This window comes from Eubalaena glacialis, chromosome 7, assembly GCF_028564815.1.
Source record: "Eubalaena glacialis isolate mEubGla1 chromosome 7, mEubGla1.1.hap2.+ XY, whole genome shotgun sequence".
In the NCBI taxonomy this organism is placed as follows: domain Eukaryota; kingdom Metazoa; phylum Chordata; class Mammalia; order Artiodactyla; family Balaenidae; genus Eubalaena; species Eubalaena glacialis.
The window spans coordinates 105,723,359-105,742,610 of NC_083722.1; the positions used below are offsets into that span (position 1 = coordinate 105,723,359).

At 53.8% G+C, this 19,252-nt stretch overlaps 1 protein-coding gene across 5 annotated transcripts; it reads left to right on the top strand.

Moving 5' to 3' along the window:
• The first annotated feature begins 1,290 nt into the window (after positions 1 to 1,290).
• On the top strand, positions 1,291 to 17,045 carry BRPF1 (bromodomain and PHD finger containing 1). 5 transcript variants are annotated; one of them, XM_061197200.1, is made up of 14 exons: positions 1,291 to 1,649; positions 3,560 to 4,168; positions 7,926 to 8,885; positions 9,726 to 9,888; positions 10,421 to 10,552; positions 10,928 to 11,074; positions 11,854 to 12,163; positions 12,491 to 12,811; positions 13,133 to 13,417; positions 13,915 to 14,062; positions 14,626 to 14,762; positions 14,865 to 14,983; positions 15,333 to 15,487; positions 16,216 to 17,045. In XM_061197200.1, the coding sequence occupies exons 2-14, from the start codon at positions 3,570 to 3,572 to the stop codon at positions 16,397 to 16,399; spliced, it is 3,660 nt and encodes a 1,219-aa protein (XP_061053183.1). In that variant the 5' UTR covers positions 1,291 to 1,649; positions 3,560 to 3,569; the 3' UTR covers positions 16,400 to 17,045. The 5 variants fall into 5 exon arrangements, with proteins under 5 accessions (XP_061053183.1, XP_061053184.1, XP_061053185.1 ...); XM_061197201.1 differs by having other exon boundaries at positions 12,494 to 12,811; XM_061197202.1 differs by having other exon boundaries at positions 10,928 to 11,056.
• The last annotated feature ends 2,207 nt before the right edge of the window (positions 17,046 to 19,252 follow it).

Below are 19,252 nucleotides of genomic sequence, written 5' to 3' on the forward strand. Positions count from 1 at the left end.
AATAGAAGTTTCCAGATGCTTTGGGCTTTGCCCCAGAACCCTGGCAGAATCTTTCACGCTCCCCGTTGATGGCAAAACTGGACAGGCTCAGCAACAAGTATTGTTTAACAAGTGGACTCTTCCTGGCCCCCAAGTTCTCCGAAGCCCCCAAGAACTGACAACAGAGTTGTCGAGCTCAGCTTTACAAATAAGTAAAGGTAGGTGAGGAAGAATTTAACGATATGAGGTAGGAAGAATTTAACGACTTGCCCAAGTTCACATAGCTACTAAGTGGCCCAGTCACATTAAAAGCAGCTCTGTTTTGACACTATCTTCCAACCGGCAACCCGTAGCCATGAAGCATTTCCCCGCCTACCTACAGGGTTCCAGCATCTGAATCTCATTTTACCTTACACAACCCCTTTCACGCCCCACCAGCCTTCTGCACCACCCCCAATCAGGCCGCTACTTTCAGATTCACACCTTTTCTCCAGCCCTGCCCCTTTACCTTTCCCAAGCCCCACCCTTTACCTTCAGCTTCGCATCGTTTTTCCCAGCTATATCCTTTCTCCCTAGCCCAGCTCCAAGTTCCAGGCCCACCCAAAGCCCCGCCCTTTCTTTTCTGAGGCCCACTTTTCTGTTTAGTCCCACGCTTCACCCCCCCCCGTTCAGCCCCTCTTCTCCTTACTGTGGTCTGCTTTACAGATGGCCCCGCCCACTCTCAGCAAACCCCGCCCCGTAGACTGGTTTATTCTCTTCCAGCCCCGCCCCGCCCCTACCTATAACTCCGGGTCCCCCTTAGGCTCCAGTCCGCGTCCCTCTTGCTCTTGGCCCTGCCCCCAGTCCCGCCCCGTGGCTCCCGCCCCGCCTCGCCTCGCCGCCTTCCTCCGAGACCAAGGCCAGGTCCCTACCGCAGCCGCGGCGCCAGCAGGAGGGAGGGAGGGAGGGAGGGAGGAGGGGGGGAGAGAGGCGGAGGGAGGATGGGGGGAGAGAGGCAGAGGGGGAAGGGAGAAGGGCGGGCTCCTCACGCCCAGTCCGCGCTCACCGTACGTGGCCGCAGATTCGCTACAAACGGCCCCACCACTCCGGATCCCGAGTACCGCAACTTCAGTCCCCAGAAACTCAACTCTAAGATGGAGGTGCTAGAAAAGCCATGTAGGGTGTCCAGGGGCCCTTCCGAATCCCAGAGAATGGCCTCTCGAGCCTCAGCGGGCGGGCGGGGATCTGTGGCGAAAGTGCAGCTCGGCAGCGTTGCGGCGTCGCGTTTACCCTGCGCAGACGCCGTCGCCGCCGCTGCTGCCGCCGCCGCTGCCACTGCCTTTGCCGCCACCGTCTCCGCCGCCGCCGTCCCCGTGCTGCCTCCGGGAGCCTCCATTGTTCCGGCGGTGCTGGATCCCGAGACCGGGCAACCTAGGGGCTTTCGAAAGGGGCGGCGGCCGCCGCAATTGAGAGACCGGGGCGCCGGCGGGACTGGGAGCGGCAGGGGTCAGCGCGGGAATCCCAGGGAGCCGGGCCAGAGCGTGGGGCGGCAGGGGGTCGGGGTGGCGAGGTCTGCAGTCTCCGGAATTGGGGCTCCCCATCCCCGGCCCGTCTTTCCCCGCCGGCCTCCCCTAGTGGGGTCGGAGCCCCGGCGGGCGCCCTCGGCAATGAGCCCGGACTCGAGGTGGCCGGTGAGTGCGGGCCAGGGACCAGGGCGGGAGTGGCCAGCCGGGAAGGGGTAGGCTACTTTCGTGGGGCGCGCACTGAGCTGTCCGGCCCGAGTACCCTCGGGCCACTCCAGCCCGAAGAACTGACAGTGCATTAGCTCACAGCCTGCATCCCGGGCAACAGTGTATCCTTCGGGGTTGCCTGGGGCTGCCTGGGCCAATGGCAGGAGAGGAGCCTTGTTTAACTTTTTACACTTTGACAAAGGGGAAACGTAGCCGCATCCGGGAGAGGGCTGCGGGCACCGCCCGGGCCCGGCCTAATCCCTCTGGCCTCCGCCCCCTACTTCCTCCAGCCCTCTGAGCGCCTGGGGCAGATGCCGCCGCCATACCCCTGGGCCTGGGGCCCTCCCCACGGGCTTTCGGGTCTAAGTTGCCTTGTCTCTCCTCTGTGCTTCTGCTGAGTCCCAGCGGGACGTTTGCTGGAGGTTTCTGTGCTGCTTAGGGAGCCGAGGCAGCAGAGCTGCAGCGTTCACCAGGGACTCATCATTGAAAGAGGAGAGTTTGTTTGTGCTTCTGATTGGTTTGTTTAAAGACAGGTGCAGGTAGGAAGTAGGGGCGAGTTTAAGGAGTAGTTTTACTGATGTGACAATTTGGGGCTTTGACAGAGAGACTGGAGCAGCTCACTAGCTTGGTTAAGTCGCAGGAGAGGAGCCAACAAGGACCGTTATTAATCAGGGAGCTCAGGGTGGCTTTGCTTGGAATGGTGCCAAGACCACAGTTAAATTGTTGAACTCAGCTAGGCCTGGAGAAATTGGGGCAATCTCTCTGACCAAGCTGGGCTTCCTGGGGGTTGGTGCCATCTGCTGTCTCCACTCACCCAGGAACACTGGAGAGGAGGAAGGGAGGACTCTGAGGACCAGCATGGAGCTGAGTGTGCCTGGATTGTCATGTTCCTGTTTGTACCCTTAGGGCCTGGTGCCACTCCCAGGGCCAGGGCATAGGCTTACCGTAAAGGCCTCAGAAATTAACTAATTCTTTCTGTAACCCAAGTGATTTCTGCTGGAGTCCAGGACCAAATCATTGGCTACCTGTTCAGGCTTCCGCATGGGCTGACACTAGCCTTCATCCGTCTCAGCTCCAGAACTGGTGATCCCCTCATTTAGCTATTCATTCAACAGATTATTTATTCATTGGCCAAAACAGCACTACATGCCAGGTACTGGGGATACAGAGGTGGGTAGGCTCTGGTGTCTGCACTGCACAGCTCCCAGTCTAATGGGAGGAGACAGAGAAGTTCCAGTGTGGTGAATGCCATGGTGGAGGTGAGGATGAAATGCTGTGGAAACACAGCTCTCCATGGGAGAGACAAAGAAGCATAACAGGAGTGACATTCGAGCCATGTTTTGAAGAATGAGTAGGAGCTCACTAATCAGGGAGGATGGAAGGCATTCTAAATAGAGATCATCTTGCAGGAATGCGAGGTTGTAACATTCAGGGACTGGCAAGTTGCCCTGGTTAGACAGAAATACAGCTGTAACTGGTGAAAAGAAGAATCTAGAAAGGAGGACTAAGGCCAAACAGTGAAAGAAGCACCTTGAATATCATCATAAGGAATTTGGATATTATCCTGAAGTAAGTGGGGAACATCAGGATGCTTTTAATCAAGAGACTAACATGATCATTTCTACTTGGTAGAAAGATCGTTCTGGACACATTGTGTGAGATTAGGCTAGAAGAACTGAGACATAGAGCAGGATGATCAGGCAAGAGGTGATAAGGCCGAGACTATGGCCATGTTGTGGAGGAGGGGGCATTTGGAGCTGCTGTAGAGGTTGGCTGGCCAAGACCCTTGGGGAGAGGGAGGGCTGGAGAGAGTGGAGTGGGTGGCCAGGAACTCTTCCCTGGGCCTGTGCTAACTGATCTGTACATTCTAGATGTGACAGCATGGGGGTGGACTTTGACGTGAAGACTTTCTGCCACAACTTGCGGGCAACTAAGCCACCGTATGAGTGCCCCGTGGAGACCTGCCGCAAGGTCTACAAGAGTTACAGTGGTATTGAGTACCACCTGTACCACTATGACCATGACAACCCACCGCCCCCACAGCAGACTCCACTCCGAAAGCACAAGAAGAAGGGGCGCCAGTCACGCCCAGCCAACAAGCAGTCGCCCACCCCCTCAGAGGTATCCCAGTCGCCCAGCCGTGAGGTGATGAGTTACGCACAGGCCCAGCGCATGGTGGAGGTGGACCTGCACGGCCGCGTCCACCGCATCAGCATCTTTGACAACCTGGATGTGGTGTCAGAAGATGAGGAGGCCCCTGAGGAGGCCCCTGAGAACGGCAGCAATAAGGAGAACACTGAGACACCGGCTGCTACCCCCAAGTCAGGCAAGCATAAGAACAAGGAGAAGCGCAAGGACTCCAACCACCACCATCACCACAGCGCTTCTGCAAGCACCACCCCCAAGCTGCCGGAGGTGGTGTACCGGGAGCTGGAGCAGGACACCCCTGACGCCCCGCCCCGGCCGACTTCCTATTACCGGTAAGGCCGCCCCCGCCTCCCAACTCTGGAAAACTGGTCAAGCAGGGCTCAGGAGTCAAAGATAGGTGATAGGAAGTGGCAGGGGTAAAGCATAGCAGAAGCACACTGGTCCTGCCAAGGCAGAAGAGTGCCCCAGCTAATGATGATGGCACTTCCTATACACTGCCACATGCCCAGCCCTGCAGTGGGTGTTTTATAGCCGTTCCATTATTTTATTCTCACAACTCACTCAGGTAGGTATTGTTCCGATTTCACAGATGAGGAAACCACGGTCCAGAAAAAGGACCAGACTTACGAGAAGTCACATGTCAGTAGATAGCTGACAAACCCAGGTTCCTCTGACTCCAAAGCTGCACTATTTCCACAGTATCAAAAGGTCCCATTTTTTGTTCCTCTTTCTACTCCATCACTCTGTGATCTTGGGAAAGGCATCCAGCTTTTGGTGTTGCAGTGACCCCATCTGCAGAGTAGGTATAATATTCCTCTGCTAGCCTAAAGGTACAAGACCAGGGACAATGATTTCATAAGGTTATAAAATCAGTTTGTAAATCTAAAGAAGTAATTTTCCCATTACTTGTCGTGTTACTGTCACCCATCCTTTAGCCTGCGTAAGCAGTATTTTCATCGCCTATGTTTTGTACTCCTCCAAGGACCCTTTTATTTGTTTCATTTAACTGTTTCTTAGTACCCCACTTCCTTCCAAAAATTAGTCACAGTGGCTCCTAATAAAGTCACAGGCATAGGGCTTCCCTGGTGACGCAGTGGTTGGGAATCCACCTGCCAATGCAGGGGACACGGGTTCGAGCCCTGGTCTGGGAGGATCCCACATGCCGTGGAGCAACTAAGCCCGTGCGCCACAACTACTGAGCCTGCGCTCTAGAGCCTGCGAGCCACGACTGCTGAGGCCTGCGCGCCTGGAGCCCGTGCTCCGCGACAGGAGGGGCCACCGCAATGAGAAGCCCACGTGCAGCAACAAAGACCCAATGCAGCCAAAAATAAATTAATTAATTAATTAATATTTTTAAAAAGTCACAGGCATAAGGCTAAATTCCTTTAACATGAGGTAAAAAATGAAGGAGTGGGGAAGTGTGGTGGTGGAACTACACACAGAAACCCTAGCTGAAGGATGGAATAAAAACCAAGTGTAAAACTTCTTAGAGTCTTGGCATCAAGTCAAAGAGGGCATTTGGGTGAGTTCGTTAAGGAGCCATCTTTGGTATCAGCTAATCAGAAAGCCTGATCTCTGACAAGGACTTGTTGTAAAGGTTTTTATACGAAAGGTAGTTTTTACCAGAAGGGCAACCCATGTGATGTTATACTAAATCTCAGTTTTTTAAAAGCAAATCTTTGGGAACTCAAGTAATTTGGCCCAGTGTGTCACTCTTCTCTCACCGCTGTTCACATGCTAGCCAGTCTCTTCTTCCTCTCTTCCATCCTTTCATCTGTTCAGCCCAGCTCCATTTCCTTCTGGCTTTCCACTGTCTCTCCTGTCTGTTGGTACTGACTGCCATGCCCACCTCCCAACACACAGACCCCTCTCTGGGCCTGCCCTCTCTCCTAATGGCTCTTCAGCGCTCTTGGCTCCAGTAGGCAGTCCAGCCCAGCTCCTCCTGCTCCTTTTCTTCATCCCTGCACTCAGATTCACTCTTTCCTCCGGGGGATCAGATCTGTTCTCCAGGCAGCAGCTCTCAGCTGGTGCACTGCAATCAGTTGGGAGGTGTGTTGCATGTAATTTGTTAACTACTGTGAGCAGAACTGCCTGTTTTGGAAATGATTTACTTTTTATACAAATGTAAGAAGATTTGAGGTCATCTCTCTAATAACACCACTTGCTCTTGCTCACATCTGGTATGCTTTCTTGAGGGGGAGAGAGAGGGTGGAGTGTCAGCTGTTGTGTCAGGAATTGTACGTGACATGCAGCCTACCTTATCTGCGCCACAGCCTGTAATCTTGGTGCACCGTGGGGGTGTGTTATGCACCATCACATAACGTGACGTGTGTCGTGGCAGAGAAAAGGTTGAGAGCTGGTGCCAAGGCCTAGAAGGGACCAGATGTTTCACACTAGCCCTGAGCCACACCCTTTTTCAAGGATGAGGACATTGCATTCACCTTGGGGAAGAGGTAAAGGGCTAAGGAAGAAGTTGCTTCTGATAGACACAGTATTTTAGCTTGTCCTCCCTTCCACCCCCTAAATGTCTTTCAAATGAACAACACTGAGCACCTCTTTCTGTGTGGTGAATCAGACATGGTTCTTGCCTCTATCTAATAGTGGAGGAGTTAAGACACAAAAACAGTTATAACGCAAGACAGGGTGGGGCAGATCTATACAAAAACTAATAATAAAGCTAACATTTATTGAGTACTTGCTCCGTGCCAGCTACTGTTCTAAGCCCTTTACCTGTAGTAACTCATTTAATGTTCACAACAGCTGTATGAAATAGGTTCAAGTTAGCATCACCATTCTACAGATGTGGAAACCAAGGCCCAGAGAGGTTAGCTCACTCGCCTGCTGTCATCCAGAGCATGGCTCCAGAACCTATGCTTGCGTGGCCTGCTCTAGCCCCCAAAGCCACATTTCCCTTGTGGAGAGGAGAGGGGAGGCATGGGAAGTAACATTTATCTAGGGCCTGCTGTGTGCCACTTGATTTAGCCCATTTGTTTTTGTAATTCCATTTAATCCTGATGTCTTTGGGAGTAAGTAGTATCCTCATTCTGTCATCAATAAAACTGAGGTTCAGAAAAGGGCAGTGATGTCCTGAATGCCACAAAGTAACAGAGCCAGCATGTAGATCCAGGTTTGTTAGAGGGCAAAGCCCTGCTCTTTCCGTTGAAGCTCCCTGTAGCTTTACAACTCCAGGGTCAGGCCACCTAGAGTGTGCATGGCAAGGGGGTGGGGAGCCTGCTTTGTATCGCAGGCACCTGGAGCAATCCTTAGCTGCAGCCCTGCTGGCCCACTGAGTGCTGTGAAGTGGAGTTTGAATCGTCACTCTGCCACTTCCTGGTTGTGTGAACTATGTGTGTTGGGCAGTTAATTAACTTCTCAAAGCTTCCAGTTTCCTCATCTATAAAGTGAGGGCAATAAAAACACTGACCCTATGGCTATGGGGAAAATAAATGTGATAGCTTAGCACAATGCCTAGCTTATAGTAAATGCTCAGTAAATCTTAGCTATTCTGACTGTTATTTCCCAAGGCTATCCAGAGAGCACAGAGTACCTAGAGTTTGAGGGAGCCCTGAGCTGATGCTGGCACCAGCTAACAGGAGACCTACAGCAGCTGCATTCAGGACATAGCCAGTTGGTGGTAAAACAACTTATGTATGATTTGCAAATGAAAACTGAGGACCTTCCTTCCCCTGACTCCTTGTACCATCACCCAGACCACCCCAGTAATGGGTCCTAGCTGCCCCATCCTTCAGGGGCCTGGCTGAGCCTCTGCACCTCAAAGGAGGCAGTGTAGCAGCCAGGACATGAGCTTTGAAATCGGCATGGTTGGGTTCATATCCCAGCTCTGCCACTTTCTCACAAGAGGGCCAGGGCAGGTGAATTAACCTCCCCAAATGTAAGGTTTCCTTTTCTGCAAAATAAGAATAATTATAGGACTTAGAGTGCCTGGGGTAAAGGTGAGGATAGAATGAGACAACACAGATGTAAAGGCACAGGCCTGGAATAGGGTGAGTGCTCGGCAGATGTAACCCATGGTCTTTAAGGGAGGGAAATCTCAACCTTCTGGTGCTGAGCTGCTTCTGTGCACTGCAGGTACATCGAGAAGTCGGCGGAAGAGCTGGATGAGGAAGTAGAGTATGACATGGATGAGGAGGACTACATCTGGCTGGATATCATGAACGAGCGGCGGAAGACGGAGGGTGTGAGTCCCATTCCGCAGGAAATCTTTGAGTACTTAATGGACCGGCTGGAGAAAGAGTCCTACTTTGAGAGCCACAATAAAGGCGACCCCAATGCGCTAGTGGATGAGGATGCTGTGTGCTGTATCTGCAATGATGGTGAGTGCCAGAACAGCAATGTCATCCTCTTCTGTGACATGTGCAACCTGGCTGTGCACCAGGAGTGCTACGGTGTCCCCTACATCCCTGAGGGCCAGTGGCTGTGCCGCCGCTGCCTACAGTCACCCTCCCGTGCTGTGGACTGCGCCCTGTGCCCCAACAAGGGTGGTGCCTTCAAGCAGACAGATGATGGGCGCTGGGCCCATGTGGTGTGTGCCCTATGGATCCCTGAGGTCTGCTTTGCCAACACGGTCTTCCTGGAGCCTATCGACAGCATCGAGCACATCCCGCCAGCTCGCTGGAAGCTGACCTGCTACATTTGCAAACAGCGGGGCTCAGGGGCCTGCATCCAGTGCCACAAGGCCAACTGCTACACAGCCTTCCATGTGACATGTGCCCAGCAGGCCGGCCTTTACATGAAGATGGAGCCTGTGCGGGAGACGGGTGCCAATGGCACCTCCTTCAGCGTCCGCAAGACTGCCTACTGCGACATCCATACACCTCCAGGTTCAGCACGCCGCCTGCCTGCCCTATCCCACAGCGAGGGTGAGGAGGAGGAGGAGGAGGAAGAGGAGGAGGGTAAGAGTTGGAGCTCAGAGAAGGTCAAGAAGGCCAAGGCCAAGTCCCGGATCAAGATGAAGAAGGCGCGGAAGATCTTGGCAGAGAAACGGGCAGCAGCACCTGTGGTGTCTGTGCCCTGCATCCCACCACACAGGTATGAGGGGAGCAGGTAGACAGGCTGTTGAGGGAAGAAGCCCTGTTGGAGACTGACAGCCCCCTGAGTGGAGTGACAGGGCTGGGGTATCTTCTTCCTATCAGGAGCTACATAGAAGTTTGGGGGGTTTTGTTTTTTTTTTTTTAATATCAAAAGAGATGAGCTCTAGCAGGTCACCTGGCTTTTACATTAGGAACCAGAAACTTCAGCTTTTATCTGGCAGACCTAACATGTGTTTTAAACTGCCTTCCATTTTGATGAGGTGGTTTAAGTTAGGAAGAAAGAGGATGGAATAGCTACCAGCCACAATGGAAGAAATGGTCTGACTCTGAAGGGAGAATGGAATGAGGAAGGGGGAAGGATACGCTCAAGGAATTGTGAAATGGTTACTGCCACAAATAAGTCCAAATGAGGGCTGCAGTCATCAGTTATTTTTTACTCTCTCTTGTGCTATCTAGTTGATTTCCTATAGTTTACTGCTGTACAATAGTACTTCATCTTAAAACCTTCCCAGGCTCAGTCTGAGTTGGGTATCCCAGGGTCAAACAGTACTCTGGGCTGCAGGGACAAGAGCAGTCTTAGGGGCCAGGCTCCCTGACCCACTGGTGAACAGAATTATGGATCTGGCTTAGAGCTGGGAGCTTGGCTTCCTGTCTGCTGAGTTGCCATTGACAGCTCTCTTTGCTCTTCTTTGCCTTAGCTCAGTGTCATAGGCCTTTTTGACAATAGATTTATTCCCTATTTAGCCCCACTCAGAAACTCTCATTAGCCAGAGACCACTGTTTTGCTTAAGAAAATCAGGGCCCAAGAGGTTTTTCTCTTTGCTCTCCTGCTTCCCAGGCTCAGTAAAATCACTAACCGCCTGACCATCCAAAGGAAGAGCCAGTTCATGCAGAGGCTGCACAGCTACTGGACGCTAAAGAGGCAGTCACGGAATGGGGTCCCACTGCTGCGTCGCCTGCAGACACACCTGCAGTCTCAGAGGAACTGTGACCAAGTTGGGGTACTGTGTCAGATTCCCTGTGGGCTCTAGGAACTAGTGCCAGGGGGACGAGGACAGAGATTTTTTTTTTTTGGCCGTACCACCCGGCATGTGGGATCTTAGTTCCCCGACCAGGGATCGAACCCGCACCCCCTGCCTTGGAAGCGCGGAGTCTTAACCACTGGACCGCCAGGGAAGTCCCCAAGGACAGAGATTTGTGACTGTAGTTTCCAGTGTCTGAGGGCTTGGGCTGTTTCCTCCTTTAAACTAGGCCTCAAAGCAAGCTCAGGATGAAATCCTTACAGATTATTTTTAACGCATTTTTCCTATGTGTTCATCTGTTCGTTCACAGCAAGCATATACTGAGCACCGACTCTGTGCTGGGCCTAGGGGACACGTGGGTTGAGGAGCTTCCACTTCAGTTAGTTAGTGAGCCTACCAATAAATCACTGTGCTCCCTCCTTTGGCTTTACCTGCCCTTGACCCAAGTTTCCTGGGCTCTCGTCCCCTCTGGCTCTCTCATCATTTCCTGATCCCTCTTTTGCCTCTTCAGAGAGATTCTGAAGACAAGAACTGGGCCCTCAAAGAACAGCTCAAGTCCTGGCAGCGGCTTCGGCATGACCTGGAGCGAGCCCGGCTGCTGGTGGAGCTGATCCGCAAGCGGGAGAAACTCAAAAGGGAGACGGTGAGTGCTCCTGGGCCAACTCTTTTTTACAGTAGAGAAAACAGACCCAGGAAAACAGAAAACATGGACAAGTATGTGTCACCTGTCCAGGAAGCAACAGGGCTGATGCGGGAGTCAGGTCTCCTGAGCTCAGTTTGCTCTCAGGCCCACCGGAAGCAGAATGTCACAGGAGAGTATGAGCGGAATCCTAAATTATGTGATGCAGGTAGCTGGTGCTGGGAGCTCAAGGAAGGGAAAGTCCAGAGGAGTCAAGTACACCGAGCTGTGTTGGGTGGGAAGGAAGGCGAGTTCCCATACCAGCTACAACCATCTCCTCAGACCTCTCTGCCAAGGGACTGGCCTAGGCCTAGCTGATTGGGCCTTTATGTGTGTCAGATCAAGGTCCAGCAGATTGCCATGGAGATGCAGCTGACCCCTTTCCTCATCCTCCTTCGAAAAACCCTGGAGCAGCTCCAAGAGAAGGACACAGGCAACATCTTCAGCGAGCCGGTCCCTCTGTCTGAGGTAACCGAATTGGACGAAGTAAGAATCCCTTCCCCTCACTCCACCTTCTTTCTGTTCCTCTCCCAGATGCACCCCCGCTTCAGGTCTGGGCCAGGGACTAGGAGGGGACCTTGAAGAGAGGGGCTGGTGGCTCTGGGGCTCCAGGATGAACTGGAGCCACATGCATCACCTGGACTCTGTCTTGTCCCTGTCATATCCCAAGGGCCCAGAATGGGAGGCAATCTGCACTCCTTCCCCAGAGGCAGGGACTGAGTCTGCCAAATGAATAATCCCAGGGCAGGAAGACACTTTCCGGGTGCTGAACCCTAGAACGGAGAATTTAGAAGGCTCAGCACCTAAAGAACCATCTCTGAAGCCCTAGGTCCTGACTGGCAGACTCTTCTCTCTAAAAGGTATAAAATGAGAGGCCTGAGGCAGCAGCCTCCTTACAAGTCTTAATGATAAGTAAAAAGAGCTATAGGAATGCAAGGTGTTATTTCCAGAGGATTCCCCTAGTCATTTTCTTACTAAAGCCTCATATGGCTCTAGGAGGTAGATTTGGCTGTAATTTCATTACTGTTTTCTAGGTGAGGAAAAGAAGGCCCAGAGAGGTTAAGAGGCTTGCCAAGGTCACACAGCTTGTGACTAGTAAAGTCAAGACTAGAATCCAGCTTTCTTTTCCCCTGTGCTGTATGCCTGCCTCTAACTGTGGTGGGAGGAGGTTGCTGGATGCATTTCAAGGGAGGTTGTTAGGAACAGGGGTTCAGGGGGAATGAGGAACGTATCTCCACTTAGCTACACCTACCGTGTTCTCCCAGGTACCTGACTACCTAGACCACATCAAAAAGCCTATGGACTTTTTCACCATGAAGCAGAACTTGGAGGCTTACCGCTACCTGAACTTTGATGATTTTGAGGAGGACTTCAACCTCATCGTCAGCAACTGCCTCAAGTACAATGCCAAGGATACCATCTTCTACCGGGCAGCAGTGCGGCTCCGTGAGCAGGGTGGTGCTGTGCTCCGCCAGGCCCGGCGCCAGGCAGAAAAAATGGGCATTGACTTTGAGACGGGCATGCATATCCCCCACAGCCTGGCTGGAGACGAGGCCTCACACCACACCGAAGATGGTGGGTGATAAGTCACACCTCCACATAGAGGCCAATGCCAGGGATGAACAGCTTTCCAAAGTCCCCTCCTGGGAGCAGGCAGTGTAGGCAGGAAGCAGCTAGGCTGAGCAGTGGCAAGCTATCCCCAGGAATGCTCTCTAAGAAGCCAGACTGGGTGAATGGATAGCAATCCCTGCCATTCCACATCTCGGTGCTACTGTTTTACAGCTGTTCCTGGTGAGAAGCAGAGGGGGAGAAGAGTGGGTTTCTTGTTGCCTGCCCAGGTTCACGGGGCCCAGAGGACTGCCCTGAGTCTGACCCTTTCCTCCCTATTCCCACCCCTGGCAGCAGAGGAAGAGCGGCTGGTCCTGCTGGAGAACCAGAAGCACTTGCCAGTGGAAGAGCAGCTGAAGCTGTTGCTCGAGCGGCTGGATGAGGTGAATGCCAGTAAGCAGAGCGTGGGCCGCTCACGGCGTGCAAAGATGATCAAGAAAGAGATGACGGCGCTGCGGCGCAAGCTTGCCAACCAGCGGGAAACTGGACGAGATGGGCCTGAGCGGCATGGCCCCTCCAGCCGGGGCAGCCTGACACCCCACCCGGCAGCCTGCGACAAGGACGGGCAGACAGACAGTGCCGCCGAGGAGAGCAGCAGCCAGGAGACAAGCAAAGGTCTGAACCCCGCAGCATGGTGGACCCCGAGGCCAGCCAGACTTTGACTCTGCAGCACACACTCAGCGCCTGCCATGCCCCAGGCAGAGGTCCCTCATGCACAGCCAGCTGCACTTTCTCCCTCATTCCCCAGTCAAGGGCCTCTTAGCTGCCTCTCTGGCTATTTGTATAAGAGACAATGTTCCCAACTCCATGCCCCCCCAATTATCTCCCCTACTGTAGCTGGAGTTATGGTCCTATATACCCAGGGCCTACCCTGGACGTATGCCCTTCCCACATCAGGCCCCTCACCGACTCTCCTTCTCTCTTTCTCTGCTCCAGGCCTGGGTCCCAACATGTCCTCAACCCCCGCACATGAGGTGGGCAGGAGAACCTCAGTTCTGTTCTCCAAAAAGAACCCGAAGACAGCTGGACCGCCCAAGAGGCCGGGCCGGCCCCCAAAAAACCGGGAGAGCCAGATGACCCCCAGCCACGGAGGCAGTCCTGTGGGGCCCCCCCAGCTCCCCATCATGGGCTCCCTGCGTCAGCGCAAGCGGGGTAGGAGCCCTCGGCCCAGTTCGAGTTCAGACAGCGACAGTGATAAATCCACAGAAGACCCCCCAATGGGTGAGCCTCACCATCACCCAGCCCCCCAGTAGAGTGAGCAAAGCCGCCATCCTTCCCAATATAACTCCCACCTATCCCTTCATTTGCCCATGATATATCAGAGCTAGAAGGGCCCTTAGGAATCCTTGAATTCAATTCCCTCATTTTACAGACGGGGAAACTGAAGCCCAGAGATGATGACCCAGCTAGATTCCCATCCAGGGGCCCCCCTCCTCCATTGTATCACTTCACCTTTTCTCTTCTTATCCTCCTTGGGGAATCTCCTTTAAGCCATTTGTGTCCTAAGGCCAGTAACTGCCAAGGGAAGTGCAAGGGGTGGGGCAGAGCTGTGGCCAACTGTGGTGGACACTGCCCAGAGCTAGCTCTGCTGGCCAAGGTTGGAGGAATTTTCCAGCACAGAAGTGAAAGCCAAGCTCTAAGTCCCTCTTACCCCCAGTAGATCTCTGATCTACGTCTTCCTGACTGATTCCTTCCCTTCCCCCCTCCCGCCAACCAAGACTTACCAGCCAACGGCTTCAGCGGTGGAAACCAGCCAGTAAAGAAGAGTTTCTTGGTATATCGTAATGACTGCAGCCTTCCTCGGAGCAGCTCAGACTCTGAGTCCAGCAGCAGTAGCAGCAGCAGTGCTGCCTCAGACCGGACCAGGTACCAGTCCTCCGGATCAAGACCCACCTCCGGGATGGCCTTCCAGATTTCCCTATGGGGAGTGGGGTGGCAGCCATCTTAGCCTAGATTAAGATGGCTCAAACCAAAGGTTCTCTGCAAAATAAATGGAATAGATGAGACTGTCACCATAATGAAACAGAGGGGCCCACCCTGTGTTAAGCTGATGGTTTAGAACAGAGGGCATAAACCGGTTCCTTGTGGCCTGGATTTGGCCTGCAGACATATTTTGTTTGGCCAGCATGGTATTAAAAAAAAAAAAAGATTCGGAAGTGCCATATAAAATTCCCAGTTGCTATAGTCTCTTTAAAAATCAGACTGGCAATTCTGGCCACTGTTGCGCATGCATTCATCACTACTGCTATATCCAGCCCACTTCAGTCAAATCGCCCCCAAGTCCCTGAGGGCATTTGAGTTTGAAATTCTTCAAGTAGCCTCTGCTTTCCAAACGTCTTAGACCCTAGGGGCTTAAAGAAGGGAGGATACCCACCATGCCATTCCCCACTCTTCCCCTTCTTTGAGTTGAGCTTCCCTTTTGTCCACAGCACAACGCCTTCAAAACAAGGCCGGGGCAAGCCCTCCTTCTCTCGGGGCACGTTCCCAGAGGACAGCAGTGAAGATACCTCAGGCACTGAGAACGAGGCCTACTCCGTGGGCACTGGCCGCGGCGTGGGCCACAGCAGTAAGTACGCCCGCCCAAAGCCAGGGGTTCTGGGGGCCCAGTGCCAGGGCCTTGCCAGACCCCGGACTGCTGATCCGCCCCCTCTCTCCCATTCCTGTGAAGTGGTAAGGAAGAGTCTGGGCCGGGGAGCTGGCTGGCTGTCAGAGGATGAGGACTCCCCGCTGGATGCTCTGGACCTGGTGTGGGCCAAATGCCGAGGGTATCCATCATACCCAGCTCTGGTAGGCTTCCACTTTTCTTGTCATATCCCTTGTCTTCCAACCCCAGAACACACACTCAAAAGTAGCAGACTTTTCCTACTCTCTGCTGAGCTGCAGAGCACAGGAGTCTTTGGCAGATAGACACTTAGAGGTCCCTGGTTAGTTTCTCCATCTCTCCCTTTTTCTTCCCTTTGCCCCTTGGGATCTGAAATAGTTCAGCATGGGAAGAAGCCAAGGGTCAGCACTGCAGCCCTAGGAGTGTGATAACCTTTTTCTGTTCCCACTTCAGATGTAGTCTCCAAATTCTTGGATAGGGTAAGCCTTGGGAAGGAGGAGACTGAACTAAACCAAGGTCTTATTACACCCTTAGATCATTGATCCAAAGATGCCCCGGGAAGGTATGTTCCACCATGGGGTTCCCATCCCTGTGCCCCCACTGGAGGTGCTGAAACTTGGGGAACAGATGACCCAGGAAGCCCGAGAGCATCTCTACCTCGTCCTCTTCTTTGACAACAAGCGAACCTGGTAAGGGAGGAGGGGAGCATTTGATGTGACTCATAGCCACAGATGGAACCCTCGGTATCGGGGCAGGCTGCCAGGGAACTCCAGCAACAGACAGCCTGAGCTGTCATAAATCAGTGGGGGAGGGACTTAGATCTTTGAGCAAAAGGGTTGTGTTGACCAAGAGTCTGAGAGACTGAGCGGGCAGCAGCTGACAGCTGTAGCTAGAAATCAAAGGACCGTGAGTGACTGTGACAAATGTGGGGGTGGCTCCCCACCCAGACTAAGGTGGCTTCTAGACTTACTTTTCCCACCTCTGCCTCCATGGTGACAAGATGGGGATAAAGCAGGCATAATCATTCAGGTTCTGAATCCCTGTTCCGGCACACTTACACGTGTAGTCTCTGGTTGTTAATTGTCTGCAGAGGGTGTTTAATGTCACTTAAGTCTGCCTGGAGCCCACTGGACAAGGTACCTATTTCAGGGTTGGTCAAGGCTCCTTTTTGTGCCCATAAATACCCTATGATTACCCCGTTGTGACCAATGACTGGGCTCTTTTCATCACTAGCCTGTGAGCAGTTCCTTGAGAGCAGGGACTGCATCTCTTGGTTTCTTTAATTCCCACCAGAGCCTGGCCCAGAGTGGGGCACTCAGGAGGAGTTTTTGAAGGAATGAACAAGTGAGGAAGGCTGGTGCCTGTTGCTCCCCCAGAGATAAGAGATGACTTACTCGATTCTCACCTCGTCCTACAGGCAGTGGCTGCCCAGGACTAAGCTGGTTCCTCTGGGCGTGAACCAGGACCTTGACAAGGAGAAGATGCTGGAGGGCCGGAAATCCAACATCCGCAAGTCAGTACAGATCGCCTACCACAGGGCTCTGCAGCACCGCAGCAAGGTGCAGGGCGAGCAGAGCAGTGAGACCAGCGATAGTGACTGATACTATCCAGCACAGCCCAACCTACAGTGCCCAGCCACCTCTCTCCTCCCCTTTGCTCGCTGTCCTGGAGTGGCACCGGCCTCTGCACTGACTCATTCCTGGTCTTGGGGCCAGTCTCAGGGGAAGCTGGGTGGGGGAGGTCCCTCCCGCCCTGAGTGCAGCTGGACTGTACAGAACACTCCAAGGGCCCATGGGGGCTCTGCGCAATGAGAGGGGAGGTCCCACAGGCCAGAAAGCTCCAGAGACCTCATGGCATTGTAGCGCAAGTTGGTGGGCCAAGGTTAGGACACTGCGTAAAACAGGCCATCCAACCACCTCTGCCTACTCATGCCAGGAGAACCCCTAACTGCCTAGTGGCCTGAGGCCCCTGAGGTGGTGAGGTGAGCTGGCATCTGCACAGCCTAGCAGTGAGATTGATGTCTGTCCAGCCTGGAAGAGGGGCACTAGGTGACCCCCTCCCCTGCTGTTGTAAATACTGTAAATAGTGGAGAATTTAAATTATTCTCATTTATAACTGCGTTTCCGGGTCGCGCCAGAGTCATTTGGTACTAAAAAAAAGACTGGGGCCTGTCCCCACTTCCCTTCTTCCCATAGATTCCCCCGCCTTTCAAACTGGTTTGTATTTATTTCAAAGGAAGAAAATATATTGATTCTTAGAAAATAAATGGTCTGTTTGGAATTCTTGGTTCTTGCCTTCTGCCAGGGCAAAAGGGATAAACAGGGAGGCTGTGTTCCTCAGGGATGGTAAATGATTGGGCCCAAGCGGTTGCTGGCTGCTGTGCCTGCTGCATTTGTAAGACAACAGCAAAGATAATATTGGGTTGGCCGAAAAGTTCATTTGGGTTTTTCTGTAACATCTTACGGAAAAACCCAAACGAACTTTTTGGCTAACCCAGTATGACAGCTCCCATTCCCCATGTCCTTCACTGAGTGGTAGACCCTGTGCTGAAGCACCTTTAGAGACACAGTTTTGTATAATCCTTGCAATAACTGTGGGGAAAGTTAATGACAGGGTAGATATCTCCACAAAGACACCAAGGTTTAGACAAATTAAGTAACTTGCCTAAGTTCCCACAACTAGGAAGTCGCAGAGCTAGCATTTGAACAAGAGCCTGCCTCCAAAGCTGGCTCTTCAACCAGTATGCCGAACGGCTGGAAGGGAAGAGTCTAGTGGCCATTCCTTCGTGAACTGCAGATGCTTCGAGTCCTTTGCCAGTGGGACGGTCCGGGTGCTGCTTCAGAGTCACTATAGCTGTGTGACCCTTCTTCCCCTGTTTAGCTGGGGACTGAGCAGGAATGCAGAGGGACTCTTCATTCCCCACCTTGACACCTTCTCTTCCAATTTAAACATTTACTGGAGGAATGCCCTCTAAGCACTAGGCACCTGTGGGCTGTCGTGTCTACAGAGGAGACACGCACAGGAAGCAGCTGCCCCAGGGCCTTGGGGCTCCTGAAGCCCGGAACTGAGACGCTGCCAGGCTCACAGCCCCCCCCTGCTAGGAACTGTGGCAAGAGGGACACAGATAAATCAGCTGCCAGTCTGTCCCTTAAGGAATCTGAAGGCTAATCGCTCAGATACAGTAACCAAGAATCACCGCCCAGAGGCAGTTCTTGTGTCCCTGTTTTTTGTCTTTCTCTAGAAGGTAAGAAGTTACATGATACATCTCTCCTGGGCCAGGCAGCCGGCCCTAGCACCGGGGCTGCCCCGGGGCCACACACTTGGTGGTCCTGTGGCCTCTCTGGGCCGCTGGGCGCAGTCCCCGAGGAAGGCCTACCCAGGCCCCGTTGGGCAGGGCTGAGGGACGGCTGTGGAGGAAGGCCCTAGACGGAGGGAGCAGCTGTGGCAGCCAGCGGGCGGCGCCCGGCGGGACAGTCCGAGGAGGCAGGCCTCTGACGAGGAAGTCTGTGAGGAGGCCTAAGGCTACAGCGTCGAGGCTCAGGGACAAGCCCTTGGAGGGGAGCGGCTCAGCGGGTGAGCGCGAAGGCAGAATCCTCGGGAGCCAGACGCCGTGGAGACACCTCAGGGGCTCGGCGGGCCCGGAGCTGCGTTCCGGCGCGATTCTCAGTGAGGGGGTGGTTCAGGGGAGGCCGACTGAGGAGGGCGAGGATCAGCCCGGAGAGGCTCGGTGAGAAAGGCTAAGGACGGCGAGGGATAGGACTTGGTTCTGTGGGCGGGCAGACCTTGAGGAATCCCAGGGCTCTGAGAAGATCAGACAGTGAGGACTGGGGCCTGAGGGCGCACAGTGCGCCTGGACCGTGGGGAACGGGGATGGCACACGCCGGCGTGCCGAGTACACCCGAGCCCACAGAAGAAAGCTCAAGGGCGGGCAGCTAGCCCAGCCCGCGCCAACCGCTGCGGCGCCACGGAAAGGCCCGCCCACCCGCCGCCACGCCCGATTCTCATTGGCGACTCTTAACTCTCCGTGGATTGGCTACCTCTGGATCCAATTAGCCGGGCTTCAACCGTACTTCCGGTGAGAGAGAGGTCGGACCCCGGAGAAAGTCGAAGAGCGCGCTTGCGCGCGCTTCCCAAACTCGCGGCGGCTCTTTGGGACAGTGGGGACAGTGGTACGCTCCCGGAGGCTGTGGAGGGCGGGGGAGGATACGTAAGGCGGAAGGACGGGAGTGTCGGGACAGAGTGGGAGGGATGGAGCCTTGGTGGACCGCAAGGAGTGGGACCTGTGGGGAGTGGAGAAATTAAATAAAACTGGGCGGGCCTTAAATAAGCAAATTAAGAGGCCAGGATTTGGTGGGCGAGGCCTAGAGGGGCGTGATCTTTGGGGCGGGGTCTCGGCGGAGCGTAGAGCTGCTTTGAGTGGGCGGGGCCATCATGGGGCGGAGCCTGACGTGGAA